This window comes from Eschrichtius robustus, chromosome 11, assembly GCF_028021215.1.
Source record: "Eschrichtius robustus isolate mEscRob2 chromosome 11, mEscRob2.pri, whole genome shotgun sequence".
Taxonomy (NCBI): domain Eukaryota; kingdom Metazoa; phylum Chordata; class Mammalia; order Artiodactyla; family Eschrichtiidae; genus Eschrichtius; species Eschrichtius robustus.
This window is the reverse complement of record NC_090834.1, coordinates 33,783,489-33,804,906: the sequence shown is the minus strand read 5'-3', so window position 1 is coordinate 33,804,906 and position 21,418 is coordinate 33,783,489. Positions and strand designations below refer to the sequence as shown.

Here is a 21,418-nt window from a genome sequence, read left to right as displayed (position 1 = left end):
ATTATACCAAAAGACAAAAATATACTGTATGACAATGTCTGTTGAAAATAACTTTTTATTATAAACAATATAAACATTTCCTAATACTTTTTGCATATATAATACACTTTCTTTTCTTTGCTTGAGTTTTTATGAACATGATCTCTCAACACAATGGTCCTTCCCTTGATGACCATTCATATATTCAATAAGTACCAAGTGCCAGGCGCTGTAAAAAGTTCCGGGGGATTAAAGAAAAAAAAAATAAAAAGGAGAAAAAAGGCATAGTTTCATTTTGCAAGAGGACCATAATCCAGTAGAATGTTTCCTTTATTTAGGATATCTCTGTTTTAACATATATACTTCCAATTTATGATATATTTTAGTCTATTTCTTTCAAAAATAGCTTATATACCCAAGGTAAACTGGACAATTAAAACAATTGTTTAGATAAAATAGGGTTAAAACACTACTTTTAGCCTTAAATAATCAGATGATTTATGAAAAAGTGATTCTTTGGCCTTAGATCATTTTGTTAACAATTTTAATATACTTTGATATTTTTGAAAGACCTGAAATATTTTAATACAAAGAGAGATCATCTCTCTTTGTCGTCTATAAATATGAAAAGAAATATTTGTCTTCTTTGAGAGTAGTCCTTGTCAATAGTGAAAATTAAACACAATACAAAGGCCACATCTGTTGTCCTCACCATTAGTCTTTGTCTCATATCATTAGTGACTCTGATATTTCTGAATGAAGAGGGGCACATACATCCAAATATTTTTAGTGAAAAGCCCAAGTTATTTCTTTGGAAAGTTGTCTACAGTATATTTATTACAGACATTTCCCTTTGGTTTATTGTTGTTTGTGTATGGCTGTCATACGCTCCCCTAAAATTGCATTTTCATATGACTTTATACTATTTGGTAAAGATGATTCATTAATTATATAAATGTGATTTACTTTTATGTCTTTGCAAAGTTTCCTTATAAATATATTAAGTTAACTCTCTTTGACAGACCATATATCCCATTTTTGATGTTGAATGTTGTCAACTACTGCTTCTGTATAGCACACAAGAATTAGGTGATCCTTAGAGATAATGAATTTCATGACTTTAAAATTCATTGTGGTTCCACCCCCATGCATAGTTGTATAGATACTAAATATTCAAAGATAACTTACTGAAGCTTGTTCACAGAACTAGGCTTTCCCCTGATATCTCTCCCTCCCCCATGACCCCCCCCAAAAAACATCTGGAAGCATTATCCCAAAAGGTCTCCAGGATTTAAATAACAATATTTTTAAAACATTTAACACCACAATAGAGAATTTGTTGGCATGACACGAACAATACGGTTACTCCAGATGCTGTATTCAAACTGTATGGGCCCATTGAAAAAATAGATATAACCTATAAGAAAAAGACCAAAAAGAAAATTTCAGAGTTTGAAAATAATGTTTTACTCTAGCTACCTTTAAAAGCCCAATCTGTTAGATTCACTTTTTTTTAACATTCCAGTGTTTATCTTTATAAATACTACTAATGCTTTAATATATTGTTTATAATTTAAAGAGGGGGAAAGGTATGAATGTCTCCAGCTCTCTTAAACTGTCACCTCGAATTAATTGCTGTATTGGCAGGAGTTCCAGTTTTGATGCTTGAATTATTGATATTGGTTATTTTTTGTAAGTTAGAGATAACATCCCTTTCCATAATTCAAGCAAAAAATCATTATATAGCTATGATTATTGGTCTTCATATATAAATTACTCCCCACTCCACCCCTGATTTGAACTATACTTTTTGCATCTTAATATCTTTAAATTTAAGGTAGTGTTTAAGATTTGGCATCTTTTATTCATAGAATTAGCAGTCATTAAGTAAAATTCTCATTTATTCTAAGCATATTAATTTTTGTTTGCTGTCTGTGTAAGTAGTCACACAAGAATGAGTAATCCCTTAACTGCCAGACATTTATCAGCACATCTAAGTTCTGTGTAAAATTCCTTTATAAGGAAATTATTTCAAGGGGCTACAGAAGCCCTCCATTAAGGTCAGTGCAATGGAACTAGTTACCATTTTTCTCGAAGACAGCATCTACTTTATCACCAATTCCTGGGAAGTCCTCTTCTATTAGTCTGGGGTAGTCTTTATGCATCATACGGTTAGTTTCATCATAGCTATTTAATAAGAAAAAGAAACTCTTGGGTAGGTCGTAGGTAAATTACTTTAGAAATAATACAATGGATATAATGGAAGCTTTCAAAATTGACAGAAGTTTCAAATTTTTAAGTCCATTTGAAACAACCAGTAGCTTTTTAAAATTAGGAATTATAATACTGAGTATATAGTGGATACCTGGTGAGGTATTTTGACTTGCCTAAAGACCATCTTTGTAAAGACAGTTATAAGCTCATTTCCATTTCAAAATTTGCATAGCTGTTATAAAAGTATATTATTAGGAAAGTGTTCTTAGAGTGAAATAAATATATGTTTATGCATTGAACAATTATCTGTTGAGCTCCCACTATGTGTAAGACAACTTGCTAAGTGCAGTAACGGAAGCCAAACTATTTAAGGTTCAATTTCTGCACTAAAAAGTTATAGAGGCATACAGTGGAAATAAAACTAGGAAGGGGAGCACAGCTTTCCCCTCTCATAACTTTATATTCCATACTCCTCTTCCTCTGCACATACTCACACCCTAGCCAACCAAACACACTCTGAAATTAACCTAAGAGAACAGCCTCCTGTGATGTAATATTCCTACTGTTACTGATGAAAGTTTTTTATATTTTTGAGGTATGTTTCAATAGATAAAATGTAAGAACCACTGCACTATCAAGAAAGCTAAGACGTATACACACAAAACTGCAACACTAGGCAATAGCGGCTAAACATCATGAGAGAGTAAACATGAGATGTCATGGGAGTTACATGAGACGGGAGATAACTTTGAATGGGGTGATCAAGAAAGACTTTCAAGTTAACTTTGAACAGTGGATAGAATTTCCAAAGAGAAGAGATGTAGGGAAAGACCTTTAGCAAAGAAAATTTCATAAGGGAAGGTTATGGGGAGATAAAAGCACAGTGCATTTGAGATATGGTAAGCAATCCATCTTGACGGAGCCATAGACCTCATATAGGGTAAACGGACTGGAACACTAGTGCAGGTAGAACCTGGCAGTAATATTTAAAGTTGTAAGTGTCATTATCAGAAATAAAGAAACCAAAGGGTAAAGATGATATGTAACAGTGTGTGTGTGTGTACACATGCATGCATGAGTGTATATATATATATATATATATATATATGGTGAGTGTATATATATGTGTGTGTGTATAGAGGGAGTAAAGTTACCATTTTAAAAATTTCAACTATTGTGTACCTATGAGATAATCATCCCTGAATATAGATGTGGATTTGGGCTCATAAATATTGCCAATGTCAATGCTGCCTTGAGCTCTACACGTGTTTTCAATATTCCTGTTCTACTTGTTCTTCAAAAGGAGCTGGCTTCACAAACTACAAGCCTAGCAGCTTCCTGGCCAACCTCTCCAATGAATCAACAGACTAGAAATTGTAGCCTTCTCTCGCTCAGTCTTTTCCTGTACCTATTCTTGTGTCCTCTCTGGCCACAGAAGATGAAGCTCCATGTAAATTAGGAGAGGATGACAAGAAAGAGAATCCAGGAGAAAGATTACAAGGAATTAAGATGTCAAAATAAGAGAGAGAGTTGTGCCATGGCTAAAGTACAACAAATGCCTAAGAAAGAGAAGAGTGGCCCAGAAAGGGCAAGAATTATATGTGTATTTTCAAGAGGGCTTGAGACTTTTAAATACCTGTGTTAGGAGCTACCTGCTGGAGCTGGCATGGAAGAGAAATGAATGACTGGTATGACGTTTAAAATACTGCATGAGATAATTTTAAGTAGCAAGAGATTTTTCGAGACTCACTTTGCCTCTATGACACAAGATGATGGGTCAGTAAATATGGCTGCCATACCTCCAGACTTGGTTTCCGGAGAAGAAGAGCGTCTCCCCTGTATCCTCAAAGTGAACGGCCGCACTTATCTTTTTAACCTCTTTTGGAAATCCCAGTTCGGATATTTTTCTGGGATAACCTTCCAGAATATCATAACCATTAAGAGCCCAAAATTTTCTGCCTAGAATAAGTAAAAGAATTGTTTTATTATTCAAGGGAATCTATTAAAACTCACATAAGTAGATATTTAACAAACAAAGACTCATTTTGCACATTTAGAAATAAATTAGTCAGTGTTTGTGGTCCATGTTTATGAAACACAGAAATATGCACATTCTTCAAACAAACAAAAAAAAGGATTTAAGATGCCAGTTTCCTAACTGTAAGTATAGCCAACTAAATATCATGATTAGTTTGACAATTTGTTACCTCTGAATATTAAGTTTGGAACTGGGTGAAAAATACATTAAGATTTCTGTATGATCAAGCAGCACAGTAGGAATAGGAAATTAACTTGAAAACTCAAATTTTATACCAGTAGAAAATTATTTTCTTCTCTAAAAAGTGACTTCATTATAGCATTAATTATAATAGTCAAACAATAGAAACAATGTCAGTAAAATGCTATGTAGCCATTATAAATTATGATCATGAAGCTGGAATAGCAATTTGAGAACCTATGTCAAGGGAACAAGTAGAATATTAAAATGTATATACATTATGAATATAAATATTTAAAACACATATTTCATATGGTGAAAGACTAGAAAATAAAGTGAGAAAATAAAATAAGTTGACTTTTCAGAAGGGGAATTACGGATAATTTTTTTCAATTTTTCAAAATGTACATTGTTATAACATTTGCTTAGTAAATAATTTTTAAGAGGAAATAAGAGAAAAAAACTGACATGATTGGTATGAAATAAAGAGTGGATATGATAAGTAATAACGTAGACTTTTTACTTGTCAAATTTGGGGACACTTGGTAGAAAGGTTTCAGGTGCTTTCTGGTTCCCATTTTGTTATACTTGATTCTTAATTTAGGTGTATTTTTGACAACAATCATTTTATTAAGTCTCTGGTAGCATCAAGTTCATCACTGCCTGCTCTGGACATGCGGGAGGTCTCACTGGTGGAAAGATTACCTCTAAAGATGAAGATAAGGTCATGGGAAGGGTGCTCATATGCAGCATCAATACGGTTGGGAAGTTCTGGCCAAAAGGATTTTGTTAAAAACAGCTCTGCGTCAACCTGCTGAGGATGCAGACGCCAGAAGAATCTAACACAAAAGTAAAAATGCAGAGTTTGCCATCATTTTTTCAAGTACAATATGTCTATCCTGCTAGCCACCTGTCTCCACATCAATACAGGTAAGTTAGACACAACCATTCCCTAGCATCCGTGAAGGGGAAAGATTTCCACTTCCCTTAAGTGCCAGTTAAACAAGCTGTTGCTATCTTAACTCTATCCTATAGTATTGAAGTCTAAAATCTCACAGAGCCTTTGTGAAGGCTCCAAGTCATTTGTGGGCTGGGACCATGCTTTGTTCAATTTTGCATATCTTGCAAGTGGCAAGCAAATGTGCCAGGCACTGTGCTGGGCTCTGTAAAGAAAACATGAGTGACACAAACTATGCTCCCAAGATCTCATGGCCTGGGGAAACTGATATATGAGAAAATACTGGAGCACAATGAAATTAAAGCTATAGTAGAGGAGGTAGGAATGCTATAGGATCACAGATGAGGGAACAATTAATTCATTGAATAGATGAACAAATGAACAAGTAAGGATATTAAAACAATATCAAAATTAAAAATTAGTATTTCATTTTTCATCACCTATAGATTTAGGTTGTACAGTGCTTCCTCTCTTAAGTGCCAATATATGTTACCAGAACCAAAGTTTTTCCACATCAAAAGGAATTCATGTGGAATTACGAGTAACAGCTTACTAATATGGTAATTGATTTCAATAACTGCGTTTTTAAATAAATAAATTGTATTTTTATATTTACTTTGTAAATATGTCTTTATAAGAAAAACTACAATCAAAGATGTAAAAGGAAGCTATACAATGCCAAGATTATCCACTGAAAAGTAAAACATTTATCCATCAGTTATTTATTTCCTCTCATATATGTAAATAAACTACCCAAAGTTCTATTATTTTCACTAGCTTCACCTTTCTTTGGAAGTTTGACCACATGTTTTGGCAATTTGAAGACATGGCTTCACAAATGTTTGTTACATGCAGGTTTTATAAAATAATATGAAGAGTACCTGTCTTTAAAGATCAGTGTTTCTCCTCGGAGACTGGTAATGGCATCAAGGGATAAGGAAGGATCACATTTGTCTGGCGTTTTGGGATGTTTAGGGTTGGGGTCTTCATCTCCTGGACCTGCAGTCATGAAATGAGTGAAGGAAGTTACTGAGGATGACCTGATTCTGCCAATGGAGAGCAGAAAGGTCAGTAAGTCCTGCCACCCTTACATAATGCTCCAAAGAACCTGTAATCCTACTTTCTTCCTCCATGGTTACCAAGTTCTTGCCTACGGGACTTCTCCTTCTGTTTTCATCTTTCAAGACCCTTGAGAATCATCTCAGCTACAAATTTAGCTTTCTTGAGGTTGGTGGTAGAAATGGGGTAGGGGGGAAGAAAAGACTTTGAGGAAATTTTCCCCATGCTTTGCACAACCTATTGACGGACTTCTATTGAGAAACACGTTCCTCTCAAAGTCATTTCTGGTGGCATGTTATCTCTGTGGGAGCCCTCATTTGGGCTCTTTCTCTTGCCTATTTTATCAGCTGTCAGCATCAGCTCATGTCGCTTTATCAGTTGACCACATCACAGCTGCATCTCAGTGAAAAGCTAGTTCTTCAGCCACTCTGGTATGACTGGCCACATGTTGGGAAATGTTCCACCAGCTCACATGAGTGCAGAAGAGGCGCCGTACATAAAATAATTCTAAACTTATTTTTCCCTAAATAGGTCCTGTTAGTTCTATCATTAAGTTCCTCAGTCAAGATATTGTAGAAATAGTAAAAGCTGCAAAATTCTTGCCTGTGGCTACACTAGCTGCTATAGTAGATTTAAATCCAGAAGGGAAAATAATAGGTTGGGGTGGCCTGAGCTAGTTTTCTGAGCTCTGTGTTCTAGAAGTGTTTACACTGATGACTGTGTACTGTGGTTTTACTTCCATTTATGGTAGGTACTTTTGCTTGTTTGGGTTGAAGTTTAATTATTTTGTAAATATTATTGAAAATTTGGAAGAAAAAAAAGGAACAGATTCTTACAAATGGCCACTGTAGATGTTGGTTAAAAACTAACACAGGCCACTTGAATGGTTTCTACTGTGGCAAACAGGAGTAGTTGAAAGAATACCCAGATTTTGTAAAAGCTGGTTAAAATCTCACTTTCTCCCTGTATAAGCTGGGTGAAAGCTACCCCAAAAGCTGTGTTACTATCCAGCTGTGTTTCACCCAGCTGTGCTGCTATCGATACACTATTTAAACTCTACAGGCTTAGTTTCTTCATTGGTTAAATGGTGAATAAAATATTTCCCTTTCTGATGTCAGAGGTATTGTGAGGGTATCAAATGTACCTTGCAATGTATAAAATACAAACATGAGGAGTTACATTCTGCAAAAACTTTGGAGAATGGAATATTTTCTACTTGAGCAGGTAGTTTGATTCGGAAAGAAAAAATGAGCGTGTTTCCCCAGGTTTTAATAACAAAACCAGGACAGCAATATTGGTAATGGTAAATTCACTAATAATTTAGAAAATAAATGTATATATCTCTTCTGCTGTTAAACTGGTAAATTAATAGTTACCATAGAGAGACTGGATCCCTTGTACATCATCATCAGGAAGCATAAAGTGGCTTTTGCCAGTGTAGGTATATATGGGAAACATGAGTGCCCCTGGGTCCTTGGAGTGGTCAAGACCTAAGGAATGGCCAAACTCATGGGCAGCAACAAGAAACAAGTTGTAGCCTATAAGAAAACAAAGAAACTGAGAAAAAAATGTCCTCCAATGACCAATTCACAGAATAAATATTATTTTCCTCATCTATCTGGTATGTCACCATTTCTCTTTCTTGGCTATTTAACTCACATTTTAAAGTTAATATTCAGTGGCTTAAAGGAAGATTTAAAACATTGATTTAATCATTATAAATAATTTGGTGCTGTCTTTGATTATAGCTGCCTACACAGAGTACCAACACATTGATTAGTAATCAAAAAAGATTTATTGTGAAGACACTAGTAATCCTGATTTGCTCTTTGTTTTCTCATGTCAGATGAGGAAAGTAGACAGTGATGACTTTAACTGGAAACTCATGGGAAAAAATGTAGGGTGATACATATCTACGGTACTGCCTAGAACATCATCTAAATAGGAGTCATCATCCAAAGGTATAATGACCAAGCATAGAGGATGCATTAAACAGGATCTCCAGGAATCTACTTGGGAGCAAATTCCAACCAAATGATCCTTTCCAGAATATCTCTAGACTCTAGAATTTAAAGAAACAGAAATTCTGTACGTGATTGGCAACTTTCCTCTATTCTCGAAGACTACTATGTCAATGTATTTACATTATTTCCTCTAGTCACTCTTTCCACCAATTTTTGAGCCTCCTAATACTGGTAATTTAAATTGGAAAAAAATAATAAAATATTAAAAGAAAAAGAACACATGAAAGCTGGAGCCAGTGGTTTCAATTTGACCTTGAATGCACTTTGCTATCATAGCCTATGCATGAAGAAAATGTATAACAAATTTAGTGAATTGTGCAGACCATAAGAGTGATCAAAGTTCATGATAATCTGAATGACAAGTAATTCTTCATTGAAATAACTAGCAGTGGGTACCATTCTTGGCCTTCAGCTGAAAAATTAATCCTGACTTGTGGATGTTTTCATTCATTTCACTTAAATATTTCAAACCCAGAATTTATGCAGGAACCAAAAACTGAAGCTTACTGTGACTATGTCTTAACAATACTATGTGTTGTCCTTTCCTCCTAAAATCATTCTTACCTGTGAAATATTCAGACCTTAAATATATAAATTCTCACCTTTCCTTCCAAAGACAGATTGGAGATGTAAGCATTGAGACATTGACTATTCAAGGCCCAGTTTTACTTCTTGGAAAAATAATTCTTTTTATTTAAATGAATAATAAAAAGTAGCTGTTTTTGAAGGCTACCCTCTAATTTTCACAACTAAGAGTCCATACAGCTCCAAAATTAAGTCCTAGTTGGGATAATCTAGCTTTTCTGCCTAAATTAACATTCCCAATTCTTTTGAGCCTTGAAGATACAACTACTGACTGAATTCACTCAACAGTCAGTTTCATTTTGCTCTTGTAAATACAATTTAATCTGTTTTGTCTCATGCTTTCTCAAGTAAGACACTATATTGATTTGTTAGAGTGGTATTTGTAAAATCAGTGATATAGACAAGTCTAAAGCAAGTAACATATAACAGAGAACAGAAATTTGACTGCACTTGTGCCATTAATATTTCTACAAGGAAAAAAAAATTCCAACTCACATCCAACTCATTTATGATCTACATATTTAGCCTTAATAGTTTTTAGATTTATATTTGTAATAAACTGTACTTCTTCAACATGTCAAAGGTAATCCACAATAATAATACCTTGGTTGACAGAAAGCATTCTGATCCTGTTTAAAAGTTAGCTAGTATCCCTTGAGCCACTAGACTTAGTAGATTTTGCTCATTTTTAATGTTTCATATTGGCTTATAGAAATGTCACCTGTAGAGACTAATAAGTGGAAGATTATCATACTTGTTAAACTTTTTTGGAAAATAGAATCAAATACCAAATATAATTTACAGTATGCTTAAACTTCTTATTAATGGGTCAATAATCTAATCTAATCTGATAATCATGAATTATATCTTTATAAGAAATACTACCTTTGGAACTACTTGTCCAGGTTTCATCATCATCAAAATGGGCATCTCCTCCATAATTTGGTCCAGGAGGAAAAGCGTGAGCCAATAGACCAGAGGGTCCATCAAATGGGTAGAAGTCACCATGCTCTATACACAAAAACAAGAGTTAAGACTCTAATTATATGAAGTAGTGCCTAGTACAGGTGCTTGGTGAATTTTTGTTGAATTCTGTAAAAATTAATGAATAACTGAAAGAAGGAATAAAAGAATGGAGCCAATTAAGGAGCAGAATATAAAAATTCTGCATCATTACCTTTAGTTCCAAAAGAGATCATGATATCCGCAGTGCCACTGTGAATTCTGGTAAAATTCAGAGGTGTCACATCAGACCAAACTTTGAAGGCTTTTTTGAATGCCTTTTCAACTTCAGAATGAGTCAAGTCAGGGGTATAATTCACAATTCTATTCAACAGAGAAAGTTTCAATCAAAATTTTGGAAGGTGAAAGCTATTTTAGAATATATTTTCTTGGAATACTGCTTTTCTACTCAAAATGCAATGGCTTCTCTAAAAGTTCTACTAAAGGTCCATTGTTTCCAAGAACTTATTAATTATGATGCCATAGAAAGACTATAAAATGAAGAATTCAATCAGATATTTGAGTATCTCCAAATATTTGACCATTTGACATCTTAAAGTATTTAGATGTTTAATAAAGCTTATACTGCATGCTAAAAGTTCTGTATCACTATAGCCTAAACAAATGAAATAGTTCTGTAAAGTTCATAGAGAATGAAACTCTCCATTTTTAGCACTGTTATAATAAATATGCCTGATTACTGCATCTGCAAATTTTCTTGAAACTACTTTTACTTCTATTTTGATTTCATATCTGAAAGAAATAAATTGAGATTTTCAGTGAGAAATAATGCTGGGTTTATGTAACAATAATAGATGCTATGAGATATTCTCATCAACAGTATTAAAGTTATTCCTGGACCTACTTAACTTCCAGTTTAATATCTAAGGCCTACGTAAAACAATGGGACCACACGTGTTCTGTCACCTGTAGCTTGTACTGAAAATTAGACATCTGATATTACAAAATATAACAAATATTAAAGAAAGATAGTCTATGATTTACCTGTAGGTTAAGTTCATTTTGGACCATTTGAGAGTTCGAGGAAAAACATTGTATTCACCCACATCAGGGACCCCACATCTTGGTTTTTTCATGATGTCTAAGATGTTATCATCAAGTCTGCCAGTCACCTCTAAGCTGAAAAAAGACTGCATTTCTCTAAGCCTGTCAACCACAGAGCTTGTTGCCGTCTTCTTCAGGATTCCAGCAGGATTCAGAGGATAGTAGTATGATTTCAGGTAATTCTAGGAAAGAGACCAAAATGATCCTCTTTTAAAAGAAAAGGACATTTATGAAATGTATCACACCATTGGGATTGGCAAAGTACTCTACCTCTGCAAACTGGAAGTCTTCCTCGGACAAATCGTCAGAATCTCCATCATTGGGAAGAGGCAGGGACCAACAATGAGTCCAAGTCAAGAAGAGGAAGGCAGCCAGGACACCTGGGTGCATCTTGAATGGTTGTGCCTGGAGGCTGCTGCTTTTCCACAGGCAAGTACCTTTACTTTTATAGGCCTATGATGGTGAGTCATCATTTATGGACAAGTTTCAACTTTCTAGTCAGTTAAAGGTAAACATGTTTACATGGGGACTTTTTTTCTTCCCAAGAAGTGTGGTTTGTGGTAGAATTTGAGGGAAATATAAAATGAGAGCTTCTCTTATTTCAGCAGGGTCTCAAAAACCATCTGGCAAAATAACGGCCTCAGCATATTTATGTGTATTGTGGGAAGAGTAAAATTTTCACTTCACTTGGCAAAAATGTTTTCCCCTTTGTAGGAAAGTAGCTACTTCTACGTTTTCAGATAAGAATATCAAGATGGTACACTTACTTCTGTAAGAAGAAATCTAGTCTTGTTTCCAGAATGTTTATAACCTGGTGAGTTTTAAACTTCATTTTCTCCAGAGAACCTAAGAGGGAAATATTATATATACCTGAAGGCCACAGAAATGGACCAGAGCCAAGCTTGGAGACTCATCACAGGATTGAGTGCAGCAGCTCGAATTTAAAAGCACTGGTGTGACCTCTCAACAAACATGGAGCCCTGCATGAATTCCCTACAGGTCCAGGCAGAGGTAGAAGAATGTATTAGAATACAGTATATTGGAATACAGTATAATGGCTAACACATATTGAGGGATTATTGCATGCTAGACTTAAAAGGTATTACCTCATTTAATCCTTACAATAGTCTTATGAAGTAGGTATTGTAGGAAGGCTTGTTTTTCACTTTACGTATGAATAATCTGAGACACAGAGAAGTTAAATATTTGTTTAAGGTGATATGGTTAATAAATGCTACTACCAGCATTTGAATCCAGGCCAGTAGACTTCATGTTTTTGACCGCCATGGAATATGACCTCTACTCCATCCATTCTCAGATATTTTCTCAAAAACAGAGCTGCTTAGTGCCCACACCTCTGGGAGTGCTCAGGAAAACTAAGACTCTATGGCCATTTTCAAGTTTCTTGATTTTCACTTTTAATTTTGAATAATAGAAGTACCTTTGGTCTAACTCCAGAAAACTGTCCTTTAGGGGCCTCTAGTCTATTATTCCCTTTAGAACTTCACACATTTAATACCATAAAATCAGAATGCCATCTCTGGTCCCTTGCAGATGTAAATGGATAATATGGACCATTTTATAATATGGACCAGAAATATGGACCACGATCTTCAGATTGACTGAATGATTGAAAACGCAAGTTAATTTAAGTGATTGTCAGAGAGAAGTTTAGGTCAGAAAATACTAAGACAAACAGGAGGAGCATGAAGACAGATTAAGGTGAGTAGGGAAGGGGTATCCCAACATGTGGGTAAAATGCTATAATCTAAATTAGCCAGTACCTCAGAGAAAACCAGAAAAACCTATCACATGTAAGCAATCACTTGAGGGAAACATTATGCTTTTATCCAAAATAGAGCCAAATAGATCCTTACAATAGATTATTTCCAATGAGTTCAATATTAGATTTGGGCTCAATCAGCAATGCAAAATAATAATTTGATTTAAGCCTCTTCCATGTATAACATTTAACTTTGAGATTAAGTGAAAATTATCCCCAGATTTGATTCATCTATTAAGCTTACAAGAAATCGATTCATTAGAAAGCATTTGCTTTTACCAATAAATTTTTATAGTCTTTTAAGGTCACATTAGATAATAAAAAAGAAGTCCTTGAACAAGAAGTTTAAAAACAAGTGTCATTTTGTTTTATGTTTGAAAGTGGGTGAAAAGAATAAAATAGGCTAAATCTACTTATAGATCTTCATATATTTATAGAAATGTTACCACCTGAAACTAGAATTTTTTTAAAGCCCTTTTCATTATTAAATCAATGAACGCTGATTGGGCATCAACTATGCAGGATACTATGCTAGTCGCTATGAAGATGGAATGAAGGGTCAGATAAGAGCCTTTTACTTGCGGTGATTGCAATATTATCTCCCCCATAAAGAAGGATTTTTAATGAACAATAAAAATAAATGTCACCATTTTCAACTTTCAAGATTATGCTTATGTCAAACCGCTTTAATATTTTATTAGTTTCTTGTTTCATTTAAGAATATAAACAGTGCAAAAGATAAAAGACAGAAAGTTTAATGAGAACATGCTGTCACACATTTCACAATTTTCTCTAGTGGAATAAATAAAAATTCCTCAGAAGATTAAAGTAGAAATTGATTTCTTAGGAAAATCATCAGACTGCTCGACTGTAGGCTATTGTTCACGGAGGACTGGTTTTACACAGTGATCAGGATGTGTCACACATGGAAATGTGTTGACAAACTGCTTGTCAACACAAGTCCTTATCTCGGGGTAGTTATTAAAATGAAAGCCAGGCCTTCTGGTTATCACTGGTGATGTGGTTTGTGGTTTCAAATGACAACTTAAACACAAAGAGGCTGAACTGGTATATACAAATGGTTCTAAGCAGCTTACGAATCACTGGGAAATTTGAAAACCTGTAGAACAAGCAAGCAAAACTGTAGACGAAATTAGATATGTGCAGGTATGTGTATCTACTGCTGATTCAGATATAAGCAATGTGGGACTTTTTAAAACATATGTCATCATCAGTTTCTCAGTTCAAAACATCACCCAGAAGAGAACCTAAAATGTCTATGAACAACGCTTGAGTAAAGCACAGGGGTGTTCCTGATTAGAAATAATGAAATAATAGGAACAATGGGCCATTTGAGTTGGGTTAAAATTATGAAAATTCTGTAAATCAAAGAACCTTTATGATAAAAAATTTGGCTTCAGCTTAGAGCATTGTAAATTATCAGTGTTGACAACGACACTTAGTAGTATCTTTATTTTTCTAAAAGGCAAAAGATTTGATTCTGTAACTGCATAAATGATTTTTTTAAACACTCTCTGATGGTTGCTTTGCTCTAGTCTCTGATTTTCTTTCATTCTGTCCTTTTTTTGTGCCCATGACCCCATGAAATGGGCTCACGTGCTCTTAAAAAAAGAAAACTAAACTAGAATTTAAACACTTAATCATATTTACACCCTAGATTAAGGTGTAAGAGTGCCCCACCTAACCTACTTATGCACAATCATGACATAATCCACTATTTTAGATGCTACAAAGCAGAAGGTCAGCAATTTAGGAGGTCATTTACTTTTAACATTTGAATAGTATAGTCTTCAGAGATCCTGCATTCATACTGGGTTGATCCACAAAAAAAATAAATAGAATCTGCAAGAAAAAATAAAAGTCTTTTCAGTTCTTACTCGAGTATGACATCTGAAAGTCAAAACACAATTTCCTGGGCTCTATTCCTAAATGAATTTTAATTTTTATTGTGCTTTGTTCAAAAGGGTGGTCACTGAATGTCCACCTCTGCCAGCTTTAACCAAATACTGTAAGAGAAAACAACCAGGAATAGAACACACATTCAAGCCCATACATGCCCAAATGTCTCTGAAAAGGAAAAAAAAACAGGGTTTGGCAGTGAATAATAGAAATGAAAACCAGCTCGAGAAACGGGGCCTGAGGTTTTAACAACAAGCAATTTCAGTGTATTTTAAAATCCCTAATATTTAAACAATGAATCAAAAAGTCTATTTTTAAAACAACCTAACCTCACCTTGCTACCTCAATTCACTAAAGTAGAAGTTGTTACATATTTTTAAGCAATAAATTTTCTGATTTAAAAAGTAAAATACAAAAAAGTAATAAACTTATTGCATAATGATTGGAAAATAGGGAGAAAACTAGAAGACAAAATTTACTGTAATACCCCAAGATTTTTTAGATAACCCCATATATATATAAAATTTAAGGATATATATATCCTTTAAATTGATTTATTTAGATGACAGTCAACCTTAAAAGTTTTTAAAAACAGTACTTTCTAGAATAGAAAAACTTGCCAGGTTAGTCATACGTTGCATCTATTTTATTTTCAATTCTAGGAAAGTTATCTTTAATAAATTTGGGGTAGCCATCTTCCATAGTTTGCCTTTCTTGATTGAGTCTATTATAAAATTGAGAATGAACTAAAAATGCACAAAATGTATCTTAATAATGCTATACATTAAAAAGGTTAACATTTAAATTTTTTCTATATGCTCTAGTTAGTTAATTTCAGAAAAGTATAGACAGGAATTCACTGCAACCATGAACTACCAACAAAGGCTTCTACCTCAACCTGGCTGCTAAGATGATTTCATCCCTTCAGCACTGGTCTGCAAGTGAAAAATGTGGTCATCCCAGTGTTAGGTTCATGGACAGCAGTATCAATCTCTTAGGTGTCTCCTGGAAATCCAAGCTCACTAATTCCCTTGGGACATTCATCTAGCATGACATGAAGGCCCTAAAGTTTTTTCTTGTTAATAACAATGAATCAAAGAAAGACCTTATTTTTGGTTGGAAAGTTATGACCAAGCAAGGGACATGTCTAAGGCTAAGAATGTAATAAACTGACTGAATATAAACTAAATTACAAAGAAATCCTTCTAAGTTATGGACTACAGGATGTGTGTTTGTTTCTTTTACCTCTCCACGATCCAGTCCTTAGCTAAGTCTGTGGTGCTCACATAGAGATGGAGAGCACAGGGCTTGGAATCAGTTACACCAACTGAAATCCCAACTCTGCCATTTATTAGCTCCCTAATCTCAGTGATACAACAGTGAACAAAACACATCAAAATCCTGGTCCTCATGAAGCGAACACTCTAGTAGAGAGAGAGAGAGAAAAGGAGAAAAATAGAGCAAGATAGAGAGTTGAGGGCTCAGGGAGGACTGTTGTAATTTATATATGGTGACAGGGAAGGGATCACTGAGGAAGTGAAATTTGAGAAAAGACCTGAGGGAAGGTCAGTGAAGGCATGAGCTATGGAACTGTCTGAGGAAGAATGCTCTTGGCAGAGAGAACAGCAAGTGCAATAGCCCTGAGGTAAGAATGTGCTGGTATAATTGGGGAAAGCAGCAAGGAGACCAGTGTGGCTGGAGCAGAGTGAGGAGAAAAGTTACTCAATCTTAACTATACAAATGGGATCATCACAGTACCTGTGTTATAAGTTATATGAGGACTGAGGGCATTTGCAACAGTGCCTGGCACACAGGAAGCACCTGATATATATCATTAATTAACAATAACTAACCTACCTAGCACCCAGCAAACCCATTGTGCCAGGCACTCTTATAGGCATACAGGATATTGCATAAACAGTATTGACGAGAACTCTTAGATATTAGAAGGAGAAAGTAGACATTGCAAAAAAAAAAAAAAAAAGGCAAGTTTATCTAGTTAGAAATATTATTAAGAATGTAAAATGAAGTGATGCTATAGAATGGTTGGAGGCAGGGCTGGGGGGATGGACACTTTCACCTGAATGTCAAGGCAGGCCTCTCCAAGGAGATACACTTAAAACTGAGACCAGAAGACAAGAGAGTCTCAGCCATGAAAATATCTGGGAGCAGAGTATTAGTCTAGGCAGAAGGAACTGCAAGCACAAAGGCACTAGCATGGAAGAAAGCTTCTGTTCAGGGAAGAGGAAAAACGTGTGCCAGACTGTAGCCAACAAGGAGAGTGGTGGGAAAAGCTGAACTGGGGAATTTGAAGACTGTCAACTTGGGGTGTTTCCCAGGTATTCCACTGATGTTAGGCCCCAAATTTGACTTACGTGTCCTTAAAGATATTTTTTTCTCCTCGTAACTGCATAATAGCATCAAGTGTGAAGTCTAGATCACATTTCTCCGGAGTTTGCCCACCGAATGATCTCTTTCTTGGACCTAAAAGTAAGAAAATAATGACCCAACATGGTCCCTTGATTTTCTTCAGATTCTTTTCAAAAGTAAAATAACCTTAGCATTCTAGTTTTGATGTCTAGATTAAAATGAGATAGGAAAACGTCTTCAGATCATATATTGTGGCTTATTCCTAATTCTTAGTCTCAAATACTGACCTGTGTTTCCGTGTGTCTGGGGGAAGGGCCGCTGCTTAGCTTTAAGGTGAAGTTGATGTTCTTAACTTCCTATATTCAACCCTTCCTCTGCTAATTAGTACTTTTCCTGGGCCCTCTTGCCAAATGGCTTCTAGGTAGGGTCAGCCAAAGGGAGGCACTGGAGAGCAGGAGAAAAGCCAGTATTTCTTGTCCTCTCCTCTCTCTTCCTTGGGAAGAGTGGTGGCTGTCTCCAGTTCTCTGTAGACAGCCCCTCCCTCTGTGGTTCCAGCTCCTCCCAGGCAGCCCCACCATGCTTTCTAACTCCTCATCACTCAGGGTTCTGGGTTGGTCACATCATCTGCTCCCTGTGTCCCTCTAGCCCCAGGGGCTGGTAGAGGTTTTCGGTGTTGCTAATTTGTGGGTTGTTTCTGTTTCTCTTCTAATCTTGTTTTAATACCTAAAGTGATTTCTGGTTCCTGGTTGGATCCTGACTGATAAAGTTGACAATATAAGGATTAAAATGGGAAAACTGTAATACATTTTCCAGTCCCAATCAGCACTGACTTACTGTATCTTCTTGTATAGTTTAATGTATATCTTCATGTATAAATTATATATTTATTTTCAGATACAAGGATAATAATAGCTCCCTATTTTTAAATTTCACAGAGAGTGAGAAAATGAAATGAAAATTGTAGTTTGACAGCAAATGTAATAATTATTTTACCCGGTCCCCAGGACCTATAGGTAAGGAACATTTTCTCCTAGGTCTGGCCAAAGACTGATGCCATGTCCTTCATTAATTAGATTCTATGGTAAGTTATATTTTAATTAGATTATGTATTTCAATTAATAAATACCCCACCTTTAATACAAATTTCTGGGTGTTTTTTTTTTTTTTCTTTTGGATGCACCACACGGCTTGCAGGATCTCAGTTCCCCTACCAGGGATTGAACCCGGGTCACGGTAGTGAAAGCCCAGAATCCTAACCCCTAGGCCACCAGGGAGCTCCCAGAAATTTCTTCTCATACAAAATTTGGAATGAATTTAATATAAATTATATGAATTTTAACAGGATGGATTTTATAAAATGGTATTCTGTAGTCTGCACCAGCCATGTATTTGCTAAAGTGCAGCATACAATTATGAGCCTCTCTTCTGAGAGGGGAAAAAGATTTGGAGAATCGTAAACTACAGGTACAGAGATAACTAAATTACTATAAAATATGCCTTTTGAAATAAGATTGAAATTTTGGGTGAAAAGTAAATGGAGGCCAACCTGGTAATCCTGATTCTCTCAGATTTGGACTTCCACAAACTCATGGAGAAAATCACTCCTCACTGTTATGTGTCTTAGGACTGCATTTTTCAAAGGAGGTGATGTGAAACCTCATTCTATGGGATATATCAGAGGTGTTCCACCAATATTAATGGTGGGAATGAAGAAAGGTAGCGAGGGAAGGAGGGAGAAAAAGAGGGAAATGTCTATGGTCAAATAAACTTAGGAGACATTGGGTTAAACAACTGTGAACCGTTTCTTTCCTGGAGGACTTCCTAGAGCTTCATGACATTATGAAATCTAAGAAAAGGGCTAGAGCTTGGAATGAGTCCCTCAGTTATTTGAGCTTGGAACAGTCTTTTCAGTTGCTTCTTGCAGCATTGGAATTCCACAGTACACAGATTGAGAAAGCTGTTTTAGGAGATTAGCAGGGCAAATGAATACTTCTAGAATGAGAAGAAAACCAAATGTCAGCAAACCACAGAAAGTCCAGATGCCTTTGACATCATCCTCAGAGAAGATCTTCCTCTGGCTAAAGTGGGTGTATATCAGATAAGGTACATCAGAACCTTGGGGTCCCTGGAGTGATGGGGGCCCAAGTTGTCGCCAAATTCATGTGCAGCAACAGCAAACAGGTTAATGTCTATGAAGGAACACAGTGTTGATGATGTAAGTAGAACCACACCAAAATCAGTTTTTTTAAAAGATTTTTTTAGACAAATTCTTTAAGCCTTATTAATTACATCTCTCCCTTGTTGCATATTTAATGAAGAAGGACAAAAACCAAAATCTGTAAGGATACCTTCGTCAGTGACCCTGACACAGCAAGTGCCCAAGGGGTGCAGGTTGGAGCCACTGAGATTCCATTACTGATTTTGTTGTGCCCTTTGACTGCTGTGTTATTAGGCAGTAATGAATAAGAGAAAAACTATGGTCACTTTACTTTCAGTGAAAAAGAACTTTTGGGCACCACACAACTGTACAAGTATATACAGCCACTATGGAGAACAGTATGGAGGTTCCTTAAAAAACTAAAAATAGAACTACCATACGACCCAGCAATCTCACTCCTGGGCATATACCCTGAGAAAACGATAGTTCAAAAAGAGTCATGCACCACAATGTTCATTGCAGCTCTATTTACAATAGCCAGGACATGGAAGCAACCTAAGTGTCCATTGACAGATGAATGGATAAAGAAGATGTAGCACATATATACAATGGAATATTACCCAGCCATGAAAAGAAACGAAATTGAGTTATTTATAGTGAGGTGGATAGACCTAGAGTCTGTCATACAGAGTGAAGTAAGTCAGAAAGAGAAAAATAAATACCATATGCTAACACATATATATGGAATCTAAAAAAAAAAAAAATGGTTCTGAAGAACCTAGGGGCAGGACAGGAATAAAGACACAGATGTAGAGAATGGACTTGAGGACAAAGAGAGGGGTAAGGGTAAGCTGGGACGAAGTGAGAGAGTGGCATGGACTTATATATACTACCAAATGTAAAATAGATAGCTAGTAGGAAGCAGCCGCGTAGCACAGGGACCACCTAGAGCGGTGGGATAGGGAGGATGGGAGGGAGATGCAAGAGGGAGGAGATATGGGGATATACGTATATGTATAGCTGATTCACTTTGTTATAAAGCAGAAACTAAAACACCATTGTAAAGCAATTATACTCCAATAAAGATATTTTTTTTTTAAAAAACTTAATTAGTTTGGAATATGTAAAAGAAATAACGAATCCTGTACTGGTAGTGGATATGGGCGCCAAAGCCAAACAGATTCCTCACCTGTGAAGTGGGGATAATGAAACCAGTCTTACAGGATTAGTGAGAGAATTTAATGGTAAAGCACATGGCACATTATAAGAATTCAATCACTGTACTAGAGATTAGCTTTTGTTGTTGTTTATATTATTAATATCCAAAGGACCCAGCAAATAGTAAGTGCCTAATGTACAGTAGCTACAAAGATTAAAATCTGAATTAATGATAATGGAGTTTATCCAGAGTTTATTTTGGCACTATGAAAACAATTGCTGAACTGCAAGCTATAATGCACACACTAGGGGTATTCAAGTTCGAAGCTTTAGGTTGTTTTAAAGCATTTAGCAATATTTGCATAAAATCAATAAACATGCCAATTACGGTAATTCTTGTTGATTCAGGCAAGCCTTCTGACAGAAAGTACTTGGCAAACATGACTATTAGTATGTAGTTGATATAAACACACACCCTCCTAATTCCACATTTGCCCAAGTTAGAGAAGTTTTTACAGCAAGCTTTTCTAATGTTCATTAGTTTACTATGAAGGATATATTTTCTATGCCAGCTCGGGGACAGAGTGACACATTGTTTTTCTAATAAGAAAGAAGAGAGATTATAGATCGATATTTAATGCCTGTGTTTTCTACCCCTTGATATGATATTTAGTCAAAGTGTTAGTGAAGAATAGGAATATAATATAAAGCAGCAAAACATGAAATAAAGATCATTGCTTTATATCTGAATATATGACAATATGTTTTATTTGTAAATCACTATAAATTATTTCCACCACACGGAAGTTTAAATGATCAATTAGCAAACTATATTACACTTTCTTCAACCATAGGAGCGAAAAAACCTGGGTCAATTCAAACTTTGTAGTGTTACCACACAATCCCTGCAGTGTCAGCTTAACAA

The 21,418-nt window shown here is 35.5% G+C and overlaps 1 protein-coding gene across 1 annotated transcript; it reads right to left on the bottom strand.

The window, feature by feature from the left end:
* Nucleotides 1–1,295: 1,295 nt before the first annotated feature.
* On the bottom strand, nt 1,296–11,494 carry MMP13 (matrix metallopeptidase 13). The gene is made up of 10 exons (XM_068554896.1): nt 11,375–11,494; nt 11,045–11,286; nt 10,215–10,363; nt 9,923–10,048; nt 7,805–7,966; nt 6,251–6,368; nt 5,117–5,250; nt 3,993–4,152; nt 2,063–2,166; nt 1,296–1,396 (listed from the first exon to the last, which is right to left on the bottom strand). The coding sequence occupies exons 1-10, from the start codon at nt 11,492–11,494 to the stop codon at nt 1,296–1,298; spliced, it is 1,416 nt and encodes a 471-aa protein (XP_068410997.1).
* Nucleotides 11,495–21,418: the final 9,924 nt, after the last annotated feature.